We start from the raw sequence: 15,727 nt of genomic DNA on the forward strand, positions 1-15,727 counted from the left end.
AATAATACTTATATTAATAATGATAATAATAATAATAATAATAATAATAATAATAATAATAATAATAATAATAATAATAATAATAATAATAATAATAATAATAATAATAATAATAATAATAATAATAATAATAATAATAATAATAATAATTAGATAATAATAATAATAACGACGAAAATAATAATAATCATTTTAACAATAATACTAAAATTCAGTTGACTATAACTTCTAACCCGTTCATCAAAACCATTCGATATCTAAATGAAAAGTTATTAATTTTTCGCCAGCTTTCCAACGACATGTATATCATATACCTTATCTCAATCGCATATGTATCAAATTCATAATTTATCATAAGCTATTTAACGACGAAATTAAACATACAAGCATGCATAAACATATATACTCGAGTACTTGTCAGGGATACACTATTAATATATAAAAGTTAAGTTACGAGTGCTCATGTATCAATATTGAGATTCAATATTGCAGGAAAGGTACGTAGACGTAACGGAGACAATAAACATTAGATTGACCTCACGAGCATACCCCCGAATCATACCCATAACCTCCAAAGCTATAATTCATAATTTCCTTAGCTCTATCCCTCTCGAAAACCATTTTTTTAAACATGCGAGCAGAACCTCGTCGTAGTATTTTATGTATAATACTAATAATAATAATAATACTAATAATACTAATTTTAATAAGATTAATAATATTATTAATCTTAATAATAATAATAATAATAATAATAATAATAATAATAATAATAATAATAATAATATAAATATAAATATAAATAACAGAGGGAGTAAAATATCGGTGTATATGTGTGTGTGTTGAAGTCCAAAACTGATCGATCTTTATAACCTGACCTCCCCTCTCCTGCCATGCGATCGCATGGGTTAGAGGGGCAATGGCCATGCGATCGCATGGCCTAGCTGTCCAGCACCCATTGTTTTGTTTGCACTCTGCCGACGGTATTATATATTACATATATATATATATATATATATATATATATATATATATATATAGATATATATATATATATATATATATATATATATATTATATATATATTAATAATTAATAATTTATATAATTATATATATTATATTATATTTACGTGTCTAATTAACGTGTAAAATTAGTTCCATTGACTTGAACATTGTCACCCGACTAATGTCCCAATTCCGGTTTCTCGAACGCATTTTCGTATGCTTAGAAAACTAGTACTTTACGTTACGCGACACGTACCTTTATTATTAACTAGACTTATAACATCGATAAACTATATCATGTAAAATATAACTTGTACGTTTGAGTGATACGGTCGTTTGCTTCTTAAAATCAATGTTTCGTTGTTTTTCAAAATGTATATTTTAAACCAAATGTTTTATGACTAAGTTAATATTATATCTATCACTTTGTAAAATATATATATATATATATATATATATATATATATATATATATATATATATATATATATATATATATATATATATATATATATATATATATATATATATTCATTAAAAATATAAATTTGTACGTATTGTATGTAGTTGAAATATTTATTTAATAATATAATATTTAGTTTTTCAAAACTAATTATATTTTAAAGTTTGTTTTAAAATCGTTTAGAAAAATATTAAAACACGTAATGTTTTCATTTTACAACTTAAATAGATACAATTCATTTATGTACTAACGTTTTAAATATCAATCGCATCACTAAGCGAGTGTTACTATCGTGTACTTAACTAATTTGAAAACATATATATTTGATGAACATGTTTTAAATACACATTGCAAGTTATCTATATATTTAACAACCAATATTCTAACTTACGTTTATTTAATCAAAGACATCTTAAATAATCGAGTTCTATTATATCGTAAAGCGTTTTCGTACATTTGAAACTAAATCAAAGGATTATTATGTAATTTAGTCTTACACTAACCTTTGTTTAATTCTCGATAATAGAAACATTTGTTCTTACTCGTAAATCACTTTATCATTTTCCGAATATTGTTAAAATGGAAAGATTTCTTAAATCAAAGTGGACCTCTCAACAGAGACACGTAAATCATATCATAATGAATCTGATAACTCAATTATTTGGTATCATCTTTTAATTCCATCGGTAAATACGATCATGTAAAGTATTATACCTAATACCTTGTTAACGTTTTCGAGTTATAATATATACACATATACATATATAATCATATCCGTTCATATAATGGTTCGTGAATCTTTGGATTTTGGTCAAGGTCAAATGAATGTATGAACACAGTTTAAAATTCTTGAGATTTAACTTAACAACTTTGCTTATCGTGTCGGAAACATATAAAGATTAAGTTTAAATTTGGTTGGAAATTTCCGGGTTGTCACATAAAACTTAGGAATGAATCCTACACTGTTCAAAGCAAACTTGAAATATACCCGGTTAAAAAAAAAACTGAGACTAGGTCATTTGAGACCGACGAAACTTAGAATAATTTAGTTATCCAGTTAACCACTTTGGATCATCATCATCAACTTAACGAAATAAAAACTTACAACGTTCGGGGACTAAAGTGTACTTAATTAAACAAATAAATAACTACAATTAAAATGTACAAGGACTAAAGTCTACATGTGAGAAAATAACAAAAATCAAATAAAACAAAAATTGAATTTAATAGAAATAAACTAGTTGTGGAGCCCTCGCTTAGCGCCGGGGGCTCCGTTTTGAATGCGAGTTAAAAAAAAGTCTTTCCTTTTGTGGATCTATTTTGTAAAAAAGAATTTTTTTCGACATCTAACATTGAAGGGTTGTTCCTTTTGTGAAAGTTGCTTCTTTTAGCATTAAAGTTAGTTGATCTATTTTGTAAAAAAAATATTTTTTGACATCTTTTGGTAGCATTGAAGGGTTGTTTCTTTTAAGAAAGTTGCTTCTTTTATCGTTGGAGACAAAAAAAAATGTAGCAGAGTAGTGACCTATGTGGGTCCTACTGTTTGAGCGCAGTGTAGAAGCCGGTAAAGCGTGGTGGGTGTTTTTGGTGTTAGTGATGGGATAAATAATAATTTATAATATAGGTATAAAGTAGGGGGTTCGATTTGTATTTTAATAAAAGTTAGGGGGTTGGTTTGTGAAAAATGAAAAATTGAATAGTATTTATTATTCATAACAAATAAGATAAATTTTGTATATTAGTTATATTGGTAATAAATAAATTCGGCTAAAATAATAAATAAATTAAAGATTAAATAAATTCTTTAATTAATAAAATAAATAGAGATTAATAAACTAATAAATAATTAAAATGATAAAATTAAACTAAAGAATTCTAGTATTCTTCAAACTTCCATGGACTAATCCTAATGGGACTAAGAATCTCACTCTTGATCTAATTGCTCCCTTATAAAAACCCCTTAAAGCTCCTAACTCCTCATTCATAAATCAAACACAAAATTCTCTCCTTGATCTCTACAATCAAACGACCCAAACCAACTTCTTTTCCCCCTCTGCATTTTTTTTTTTTTTTTTTTTGCCGAGAACCACCACCACAATAATCCACTTTTGGACTGTTGTAGCCAAGAACATCCCCTATTTGACCACCTACTACTACTGCTATTCGATTGCCATCATACAAACCACCAACTTCGATCTTTTGTGCTGCAAATCCTAGCCCAAAATGCATCTGTCTGCTGTTGTTTTGCAGCCGAGAACCAACCCAAAACCACCACCAACTCGTCCAATGTGCTGCTGTTTTTGGCAGCCCTAAACCCGCCACCTTCACTGCCCTTGTTGGGCTGCATTTTGCAGCTGAAAAACACCCCAAAACAACCCCTTTTTGGCGGCCTGCTGCTGCTCCTGTTTGCTAGTACTTTGTGCTACGTTTTTGGCTCCTGTTTTGCTGCTATTTTTGCAGCCATAAATCATCACTAAACCGCCATCACTTGCAGCTGTTGCTGCTGTTTCTTTTCTGTTTCTGGTTCGACAAACAGCAAGCTAGAAAGTCGAAGCTTGGGTTGCTGTTGTTGCTTCTTTTCGTGACCCAAAACAGCCTCGTTTTGTTGTGTTTTTGCTGCTACTTTGCTGCTACTTGTTCTACTCGTTTCCTGAATCTGTTTCGGTGGGAATTCTGCTGCTTCCTTGTTGCTGCCTGTTGTCGAACATCACCCAAGTTTAACCTGCTACTGCTACATGTTGATGCTACTTGGGTTGTACTGCCGAGAATCACCAAAACCCAAACAATACTCGACTTTTGCTGCTGCTAACCGAGACCAAACATCACCCTTTCCTCGATCTATTATTCTTTTTTCAATCTGAGGTATAACTTTAAACCATAACTCTCAAGTAATACTTATTATTATGATAAATATTAATAATAATAAATATAGTTATGAATATATTTATGATTATGAACATGATAAAAGATTATGATTTAAAAGAGAAGTACGATGCTAAGTATTAATATGAATATGATTATGATATGAACATGAATATGAATATAATTATGTAAGTATGGTTATGGAATAAAGATAGTAATATGGTAATGATATAAAAGATAATTATATGATGATTAAGTATGATCTTAATATTATGAAAGAGATTATGATTTACGGTTAGGAATATTATTATTAAGCTCATGATAATAAATAATAAGTTTATAACAATGATATGAATATGATATTAACATATGATGGAGATGGTAGTATAAACTAAGGTAATACACCCTAAACCATAACTTTTAATTTACATCTATTAGAATGGACATGAGTTTGACTATGAAAACGTTAATGTAAATATATATTTGATGATTAAAAACTTACTAAATATTATAAGTTGGATTCGAAACATAAGGTGGTTAAGATTATCTTTAAAGTAAGATGGATAATTATATGAAAGAATAGTATGAATATGGTAATAAACGGATAAGATGACGATTATGAATTTGGTATGATAAATATTATAAGTATATGATTTAAAACAAGATGAACATGATATGAAGTTGATTATGATTATGACTATGATCATGTTAAAACTATAATTATAATATAAATAAAATATTTATATAAACATACACATATAAACATACTTAATATTTATATTAAGTATAAGATAAATAATACGATATAATTATAACTTATACATAAAAATATACATAAACACGTACAACTATATAAAACTATATGATATACACACGGACTATATGTATATAAAGGCACATAAAATATATATTATAAAAGATATAATATATAGAAGAAGAACTATAACACACAGATGATGTATAACACAAATGAACTTCATCGCTAATTAAGACTTGATAGCACCGAGGTTTGTTGCTAGTTGTATAACATCTTACCGTGAATGTTATAACCTGAACTTATAAAACTTTCTAAAAATGGAAACCTACCATAAGTGGACAATTTCCTAAAATAGAAACCAACTATTAATATATTTATTATATTAATAAAACATCATTTAAATAAAGGATATTTATTTAAATACATGAACGTCAATTAAACCTTATTATAATTGACATACTCTTTGTCGGATTGAACAAACTAATGACCAAACTTATATCTCTAGGTTGAGATCTCGGTCGTTTACTTCCGTTCATTTACATCCGTGGAATAACTTCATTTGCTGTTAAGATGAACTTCATAGCCCCACTTTTTAACTTTCTTTATATACTTATTTTGAACTTTTGGGGTGAGACATATGCTTGCTTTCAAACTGTTTTACGCTTAGACACAAGTACCCGAAAATTGTTTAACTGTGCTGACATGCTTTGTTTCATGCTAAATCTCTGCCATGATATCGTTAATTGCTACGTATAAACGCAAACTTAGTTATTGTGAGTAGGACTACTGAGAGCGACGTCTCTAACCAGTTGACCGTTGGTCTTTGGTTACATAATAATGATTTCAACGACACTGACAGTTCAAGGTGTCATGGGGTAACTTTGTTTAGTTCGATATCATAACTTCAGCACTACTTTTGAACGATGTTGCTACATCAAACTTGATAACTAAATCTTGTGGTCTAAAAACAATTATAAACCTATGTTGTTCACTCAACCATTTTTTGTTGACACTCTAAGCATGTTTTGTCTCAGGTACATAGATATTTTGCTTCCGCTGTAGAATTCTGCTGTTACATAGAAGTCAAGCCAAGCACTGGGACCAGAGTTAACATCCGCGTCAATGGCGATTTTGGCGGGGTGTTAAATATAATAAATAAATAAAAATTGTAGTAATCATCTAAAAATTTGAAAAGATAAACATTTTTCATTTTAATGATGACGGCCTTCAATGTTATCCGTTAACAAGAATAACATGAACATAAGTATTGTAGAGCTTAATATCATCACTTAAATTAGAACAACCAACTTTGAAAACTCCAAATTGTTCTTGTGAATACTATTATAGTTTTAGTTTATAGTTGTTATATATACGGAGTAATAAAATTCATTGAGAATCCAATAAAAATGTTAATTTTAACCTTGCCGATGATGCCTTATCCCATATCCACGAAGGTAACGAACTTGTAGTCATAATTTCTATATCTAGTGGTCTGAGGAACAGGGGCGGAGCTAGAGGCGGTCCAATTTAACCGAGGGAGTTACATAAACTAACGAGACTTCAAATGATGGAAACGTTGGTGTAGGAGGCTAACAACTAGGAATGATGCATGAGCCAAATGGTGGTACCATACCAGCCAGGATCACATTCACAATGGAACCATAATACGAGTAGATCGCGTACACAATTTCCTTCTCCATTGTCTTTATGTCTTTGTTAGTACACACATCGTCTGCTTTTTAGGCAACAAAAACACGTTATCGCATAGTCCATCGCAACTTATATACGTTAAAGTTAAATGCTTGAGGAAATGTAACAACACTTTGGTGTATTAAATTGAATGGAATAATAAGTGGAGACTACTTAAATACTTTTATGCCCAAAAACTAAGGACAGAAACGTTGTAAAGTCTAATACTACCATCGACGCAAAAAGGTTTACCATGGAGCTTGAAACAAACATGAAGAACCATCGGCGCAATTTTTTCGTTTATATGTCGTTCACACGATTTAATATGCCAATAAACATTCCTCGGTCCATGATTCCAAACAAAAAAAACAAATCAACAAAATGCATGACTGAATTCTATTTTACGGCTTTGGCCGTCCAAACGATGTTAATAACCGATACACACACATTTTACTGCATCAACTAGTTGTACACTGTGCAACAACAGCAAGACGAAAGTGCTGATTAGCAACCAGCAAGAACTCGTAACACACCAAGAACAACGACATCCCTGTATTTGGTCAAAAGAAACAAAAATATGTAGCGTCTAGAGTCACTTTTGATTTGATTCTGATTTGTGTTACGCAGATCCGAATTCTGAAAACCACTTTTCATGGCGCTCAATATCAGCAGCAGCAACACTCGGTTGGACTCTTTTGATGGCTTCTTCAAAGTCACACATGGCGATTGGATCTTTTGCAATTTCATCTTTAGGCATGTTTTTTATTTCTTCACGTGTTTTTCCAGCTATCATACGCCGCATTCCATTTAATGAAGCATCTCGACATACATTTGTCAAATCGTCACCACTGTACCCCTCTGTTCGACGAGCTACATCGCTGATGTCCACATCAGCAGCTACCTGACATATACAAACCAAGGTAGGTTCAGTCAGTCCTTAAACAACTGCATTTAGCATAAATAAACACCATTTTCTTTTATCGTCATATGTTGCATTGTGGGAACTAGATGTGCCATTTTAACTAACTTATCTATGACCTTCAAATATTTGCTGAAAAGGAAATGGCTCAAACTGGGTTTAAGTAGCCAAAGTAAATAATTTTAGTAATGCATATGACCTCTTAAATAGTTAAATGACCGAATTAATATACTTTTATAATTTTATTGATTTAAGAAAAAGATATATAAGTTCTGGAAAAGAGAGATAAGATTTGATAAAATGGTATTTGATGTCAAACTGTTTGGACCAGTACAAGAATCCCCATTTTGCCATCTTTGTTGAGTGGGTCGGTCTGGATTTGGATTTTAATTCAAACGGGTAACATGGTTGAAATCGGATCAACTTAGGTAAAGGAGGAAATCATCAAGTGGGTTAGAAGTCGCCCAATGTATAATGATAATGCACACGAGTTGTATAGATAACTAAAGCATCAACTAATTATGAAAAAATATCAAAAAAAGGACAAAAGGTGTTTGTGGGATTAGCGGCCCAACCCGGCCTGGCCCATTCCGAGCCGTACTAGATATGACCCGTTTCAACCTGAACCTGCTTCCCTACAAGGCCAAGTTGCCACCTCAAGTTCAAATATTGATTAAGAGACTTTACCGCAACAGTCTTCAAGTTGATTTTAATCAGCTCCTTTCTGCTCTCAAAATTTGGCAGAGGAATATATATACGCTTTTCCAGACGCCGCCTGCAAAGACCCGGAATAAGCAACACGCGTCAAACAAACATTTCCTGCAGTAATTGATATTCTTGAAAAGGAGCAAAAAGTGATATAGCATAACAGTAGACCTTAGTGCTTCATCTATATCCCAGGGAAAGTTTGTAGCTGCCAAAACCATCACTATTTTGCGACTACCGTCTTCGTTAGTGTCTGCACTGTTTGCACCGTCTACCTGAACTAGAAGTTCAGATTTTACCCTTCGGGAAGACTCGTGTTCCCCTGAAGCCCTGAACATATGATATAGACCATGTTTAAAACAGATACAAAACATTCATGCATTTGGGATATTAGTAAAACCGTAGACCGAATACTGGTAGCTATAGGTTAAGCTTAGGTAACCAATTTTTTTTAAAGGACTTAGGTAACCAATTTAGTTGGTACAAGTATGAACGGATTTTACAAGATTGGTTATTAGATATTTAGATTTGATTTAGATCCGTAATTAACTAGATACACTCAAAGAGGATATGTTATTTGATTATTGCTACTTCAATATAATCATATAATAATCAGTACCAAAATGCATATCAATTCACCCCCTAATAGCAAGAAACTACAACCAATATGTCCAGGGTGCTACTGGTGCATACCATTAACAAATGGTATACATGCACACCATATGCATACACTGAATAAAATCATGAGCATGTTTGTTAGCACATAATGACTATGCTAAATTGTTAATGGATTCACATACATTATAAATACGACCTACTCACATGATAACTTTGGTTATTTGACACATCAATAAAGTACCAAGTACCATTACATACTAATGAAGCAAGATAGTCTTCAAAATCTCTTAAAAGACTAACGTTGTATAACAAGAAAGTGCTAACAAGACAACAAAACTTTTACACACTAAAACTACCCTCAATTTAAAATCAATAAAGTACGAAATACCATTACAGTTAATTTGCTTATTATCAACCCTCAAAACTTCAGCGGTCAGATACCTATATTAGATCATTCAAAAATTCGGTGTTTAAGACTTGAAATAATTGCAACGTAGCTGATACACTACGAATTCAGAAACAAAGTTATCCTTTGGTCAAAGAGTGTTAAGGGCTAACCCAAGCCATTACACAATCAGTACCAAAATGTTGCCCGTCTAGCACTTCAAACTGAACCACTTTGAACTGTTGCCTAGCTCGCCCAACCCAAGTCACCCGACCAATCTGAAACCTCTACTAAACATACAGATATTTTGACCAACTTCTGATAGGATAAGAAAAAACTCACCCGCGAGAAGTACAAAGAGAGTCAATCTCATCAATGAATATTGTGCTTGGAGCATAAGCTCTCGCCAGGTCAAACAAGCATCGAACCATGCGTTCACTTTCTCCACGCCATTTCGAAGCCAGGGTAGCAGAAGAAACATTGAAAAATGTGGTACCACACTCGGTAGCAACTGCTTTAGCCAGTAGTGTTTTTCCAGTACCAGGTGGACCAAACATAAGAACACCTTTCCATGGTCTCCTAATCCCCTGAAATTATCATTAGATTAAGCCTTGTGAATGAATGAAAAAACAGTAAGCTGCCTACATGCCCAAAGAAAATTATGCTGCTTGAAGAAACTCCAAAGTGTGATAAACTGACTAAGCAGGACAAGAGTTCATCTGTTTTCCCCTCAATGCATTCAAGTTCTTTTAGATAAGAAAGACACCGAGCCATTATAACAGGTGAAAATTTCAATACATATACTTAATAATAGTCAAAGAGTTGAACTAAAGAAGAAAAAAAAAACTACAGGATGTAAAAAGTAAACAAGTCAAACTTGTTGAAAGTCACCCGACTACATTTAATGCATTAAAAACCTCATGACACATCTAGTACATAATAAACAAGATAAACATTGTAACAATATAGATTTAACAGTCGTACTTGACACAATTTATTATGAATTACTGATTTCTATGAACAGAAAAGTGTTTTGGCTGATCAAGATCTCATCATTTAGCCACCTCTAGATATTACTGATGCAAAAAAGTAAAAAACAGTTGAAATCTCATGATAAGTCTAATTGCCACCATTAAGGGTAAGAAGAATGTACCGGCTTCAGATATATGCTTAGCAGGCCATCGAAGAAATAAACATTAACACAAGGCATGTGGAGTAACAAGAACACATAAAGATATTCATACCTGGAAGTAGTCAGGCATCAATAGAGGTAGAACCACAGCTTCTTCTAGAAGCCTTTTTGCTTCAGTCAGACCTGCTACATCATCAAATCTCACTCCAGGGGTGTTTTCTAAAACATCCCTTTCAAGCATTGCAGCCAAGTCATGGTCGGGCCCTTCATACTGACCACGCTTTGATGTGTGCTCTTCAGCATCTCCATTCTGGTTATTACAAAATAATTGGGATTTAATAAGTGGATACAACTTTCTGATACTAAATCGAATATATATGAGGGTGTACAATTAACACACATTTACAGGTTTGATACTCCTTTCTGTCATACTAAAAAACTTCGATGATATGAAACATTATATTAAAAATCCTACAATAAAATTTTACTTTCAAGTTTAGGAAATAGTAGTAGGTAACTCTTCGAGCATTCACTTGCGCAAAGTTCCCGTTTTAGGGTACATTTGCTTTCTATAACAATGTCTATGCAGTGACACTTACCCCAGAATCATCCTTAGAAGAATTAGGCCTCCCTGAGCCAGTGCCTTTTTTCCCATTTGTTGATGATCGAAGTCCTGTATTAACTTTACTAGAAACACCAGTTTTTCCCCCACGAGTATTTGCTCCACCTTTGGTAGAAGGCCCTCGAGCCCAAGCCCCATCTTGTGGTGACTTCCTGGTACCTGATATTCCACCTCTAGCTGATCTTCTATTTGAAGTGTCTCGACTAGGTGGTCTCCATACATCAGGATCATGATCATCATTTGGCGCACTGGATGAAGTTGGGTACTCATCTAATGGTTCAAAAACAAATGATGATTTATTTGTAGATATAGGAGGTGACGACGGCCTTCTACCAACTGAACCATCCTTGAAAGACCTCTTCTCAGAATCCAATTGTTTTACAACTTCAGTTTCCTCAGAGATAGCTTTCTTTACGTTCATCCACTTTGAACGAGCCAGTGGATCATCAAGGGAGCTCAAGTGCCTAAGAGTAATATCCAAATGAGTAGGTACAAAATCAGAATGCAGTACGAAATACTGAAACTATAGTCAGAGACACCAAGTACTTCTAGAAACCGATTGACACATCTTCACACAAGATCGGGTATATAACACGTAAACCGAAATCCATAGTACAAACATTACTAAATTAGATTTTAAAACATTACTTGAACAATATTCTAAACTTTTCTGTGTACATAACTCCAAACAGAAATGAAGTCCAGGTCAACTCAATTCAACTAAAACCTACTGATTCTTCACAGCACTAACATTTGGCAACTTGATTCCTAAATTTACAGACAATGTGTATGTTGTTGATTGTAACTTTGAACTTTAATCAAGAAATAAATATAATACACTCTAAAACTTCATGATATTAGATCTACCACTTTTTCCCCACTGAACTAACATCTAGTAACTAAATTTCTAAATTGCACTGCTATGTGTGTGTTGTTACTTGTTACCTAGTAATTGGTACCAAAAAAATCAGGAAAACCGAATTTGTAGATACTTGACGATCTGAACAACATAAACGTATATATCAACTCATACACATATAGTCCAACAGTTTGGTATTTTTGACCTAAAAAATAATCATTCTTATCCTTCACAGAACTAAGATCTTGTAACTTAATTTCTAAATGTAACCATAATGTACATGTAACTAGGTATAAATTTGAACTGAAACAGTAAATGCATGTATATGTACATACTTGTTGATCTGAGCAACATAAACTCATTTTTACTGATATACTCAACCAGTTTGTTAAAATTGACCTGATAACATATTCATTCTTCAGAAAGTGAGAAAGCTAACATATAGTAGTAGCTCAATATCTGAATTTAACAACAATGTTCATGTAATTAAGTAATAATCTGAAATGTAAATGAATAGATTAAACAGAAATAAAATGTATATACTTGTTGATTTGAGCGAGTGCGCCATCGAAGAAGATAACGGAAGTATCATAAAGTCCTTCAACGGCATATTCTCTCGCTAGTTTCAAATGATCTTGTAATCCTGCAATCGATGTACCTGCCATATGTAACGCTATAAACCCTAGGGTCTGTATATTAATTCTCAGGAGACCGATTTGAATAATTTCAAAATCACATAAACGAGATTTGATATTTTGAATGTGAAGTTGTAAAGTGATCCAACAAATGCTTTGTGTATGAGTGATGAAGAAGGGTTTAGGAAAGATAGACGGCGACGTTTTAACGGCAGGAATGCAGGACAACGGAAAATATCAGATGTAACACCCAATTTTACTCCGTAGTTTTAAACGGTTTAATATAAAATTTTATTAGTCGAATAAAAAATATTAAAAATATTAGCTAAACTTAAATTAGATTTTCGGACTCCATTTTGGTTTGATTTTTAGTTTACTACTACTAGTGAAACGATCCGTGGAACTACATGTTTGTTTAAACGAAACAGTTTAATGACATGTTGTAGGACGTAGGTATTAAGTGAATGTAAATGGTAAGTTATTTAGTTTAATTACCCGTGAAATCACGAATTCCAATAAATAAATGTGTCGTTTTTATAAACATATTGAAATTTGAAACATGTACTTTCGCATACATATGTAACGTAATTAATCCCGTAAAGAAAAATCATATTTGAATATTACCATATTAACTATTAGACAAAACTTATGAATAGTACCAGGGGTATTTTCATCTTTTCACCTTTTTTCCCCTTTCTTTCAAGTAACACCACAAAAGACCCCACACTTTGTTCAAAAATTAAAATCGGCCCCCAACACAGGGGGTTAAGGCGTCAAATCAAAATTTTCATAAAATATCTTAAATAAACTCCACTCAAATATTCAACAGGTCATATCTTCTCGCTCGCAACGAGTTAAATTTTTCCGACACCATCCTTAAACTCGAAATAATTTTATGAACACAATGTCACTAACTATACGCAAAACGGACACTTTTAAAAAAACGCTAAATATTTAGGGTATTTTTCATATATATGTTGATTTTTCACTCGCAGACTCCGTAACTAAACACAAGAAAATACATTAAAAATCGAACCCCCGGCGCAAAGCGAGGGTTCGAAAACTAGTTAATAATAATTATAAATTATAATTATATTTATGATTATGATTATGATAATAAAAACAAATAAGAATAATTAAGTTTGCTTATAAAATTAATATTTATATTTTTAATAATAATTAATAATTATTATGTAACATCCCAACCCAATACACGACAAAAACCATTGTAAATTCGTGGCAAAAAAAAAAATTTGCTGACTGACCATCTGCGCGCCGCGCAAAAGCTGGCTGTCCCCGGTGCGCTTTAATGCGAAAAAGATGAGGTGCTTCCCGACACATTTGACCGAAACGCTTTTAACCGTACGTTAATATATGTAAAACTAGCACATAACTAAGGTATGAACGAGTTTTACAAAGTGGGGCCCACACGTGCCCAAAATGCCATTAAGTGTAAAAATACAAGTTTAATACAAATGAGAGTTTCGACCACAAAAAGTTTAATTGCCAAACGACACAACGAGCATGGTGTTTGGGGTTAAACTACCCAAGTCTCGGTCAAACTCCAAGCCATAACCAAAAGCGCTTCCTAATCATCAAAGCGGGAAACTCAATCCAAGGTAATGCCCTTACCCTTATCCACACACGAACCTATAAAAAAAGGTAAACAACGAGAGGGTAAGCAAAGCTTAGTGAGCACAATAATTATACATACACATATATAATCTACTTACTTGCATCACTTACACAACATCATACTCGGTTTAACAATTCGACAATCATGCAACAATATTATGCATATACCATAAACCGCAAATCCACAAGTAGCTAATAATACAAAAGCATACGATTCATAAATAAATACTTTCAATACATAACTCACGCAACCTTGGTTAACCAATTCGAACAAGGGAAACGGTACATACAAGACCGTTGGAGTTCACAACATCCGTTAGTGCTACTTAATCAACGCGTAGTCACTAATCCCCCGGGTGATGTCTTAAACAACGCGACTCACTCACCCTTTCCAATGTGGCGTCTTAAACAACGCGACGATTCCACATGCCATTCAATACGATGGGTGGTGTCTTAAACAACGCGACATCCACTCCAATACATTGTGGTGTCTTAAACAACGCGACATCCACTTCTTTACCATGTGGTGTCTTAAACAACGCGACATCCACTTCTTTACAATGTGGTGTCTTAAGCAACGCGACAATGCCACATTCATACGACACAAATAAATACATTATATACACATACGCATAATCATTCCACTCACCTTATGCCTTCGGTGATTATTAAACCAAGCTTGAGTTCCGAGGTAACGTACCTATTTTCACAAGCATATAATCAATCAACTTGGTCTAATCTTACAACCCACACCATCCTAGGTCATCTTGACCCATTTGGACACTTAACCCTAAATTGGGTCATTTTCAACAAAAACCCTAACGCTTGGCACTCAAGGCCTTCCTACACATTAGATCACTAGGTTTTATCACAAAACACAACCATTTATCAACCTTGGTCCAATTTTGACCCATTTGACTCAATAAAAGTCAATACACCCATTTTGGGTCATTTATACCCAAATCACACCCATTTACTCTTCCTTAAGGTGTTCTAACAATTATTAACCAATTAGGGTTTCATGACAACAATTAATACTTTTAAAACCCTAGCTAACCCATTATTGAGCCTACATGACCCAATTTACCCAAGAACACCCAATTCACCCAAAAATGGGTATTAATGTTCATCTCCACACAAACCCTAATCCATACACGAAATCAAAACAAGAATTGAAAGTTAAGGCATACCACAACTATCAAAATGTAGCAAATGACGAGATGAACAACTTTAGAACTTGGACTTTAGCAAGAAACCCTCTTCTTCCTCTTCAAAGTGAGCTTTCCCTCTCTAAAACTCACTCTCTCACTAAAATAAATTGGGAGGTGATAAGGTTGGTGAACAAGGGAGTAAATGAGCTCCCAAACTACTGAACCAAGCATTAAACTCGGCCTTGATGTGAATTTACCAAAATACCCACGTTTAAATTTAAATAAAAA

At 33.0% G+C, this 15,727-nt stretch overlaps 1 protein-coding gene across 1 annotated transcript; it reads right to left on the reverse strand.

Annotated features, from left to right (window-relative positions):
• Positions 1 to 7,050: 7,050 nt before the first annotated feature.
• Positions 7,051 to 12,897, reverse strand: LOC139894160 (katanin p60 ATPase-containing subunit A1-like). Its single transcript, XM_071877357.1, has 7 exons — positions 12,562 to 12,897; positions 11,137 to 11,623; positions 10,650 to 10,847; positions 9,748 to 9,992; positions 8,574 to 8,732; positions 8,385 to 8,472; positions 7,051 to 7,679 (listed from the first exon to the last, which is right to left on the reverse strand). Exons 1-7 carry the CDS (start codon positions 12,681 to 12,683, stop codon positions 7,398 to 7,400), a joined length of 1,581 nt encoding a protein of 526 aa, XP_071733458.1. The 5' UTR covers positions 12,684 to 12,897; the 3' UTR covers positions 7,051 to 7,397.
• Between the last annotated feature and the right edge of the window lie 2,830 nt (positions 12,898 to 15,727).

The sequence above is a fragment of the Rutidosis leptorrhynchoides genome, chromosome 2 (assembly GCF_046630445.1).
Source record: "Rutidosis leptorrhynchoides isolate AG116_Rl617_1_P2 chromosome 2, CSIRO_AGI_Rlap_v1, whole genome shotgun sequence".
Taxonomy (NCBI): Eukaryota; Viridiplantae; Streptophyta; class Magnoliopsida; order Asterales; family Asteraceae; genus Rutidosis; species Rutidosis leptorrhynchoides.

Coding starts and splice junctions, on each gene's coding strand:
- LOC139894160 (XM_071877357.1), bottom strand. CDS start 12,683: ATGGCAGGTACATCGATTGCAGGATTACAAGATCATTTGAAACTAGCG. Junction 8,473..8,573: donor GATATAGATGAAGCACTAAG/GTCTACTGTTAT, acceptor GGGTCTTTGCAG/GCGGCGTCTGGAAAAGCGTA. Junction 7,680..8,384: donor TCAACTTGAAGACTGTTGCG/GTAAAGTCTCTT, acceptor TGTATATGTCAG/GTAGCTGCTGATGTGGACAT.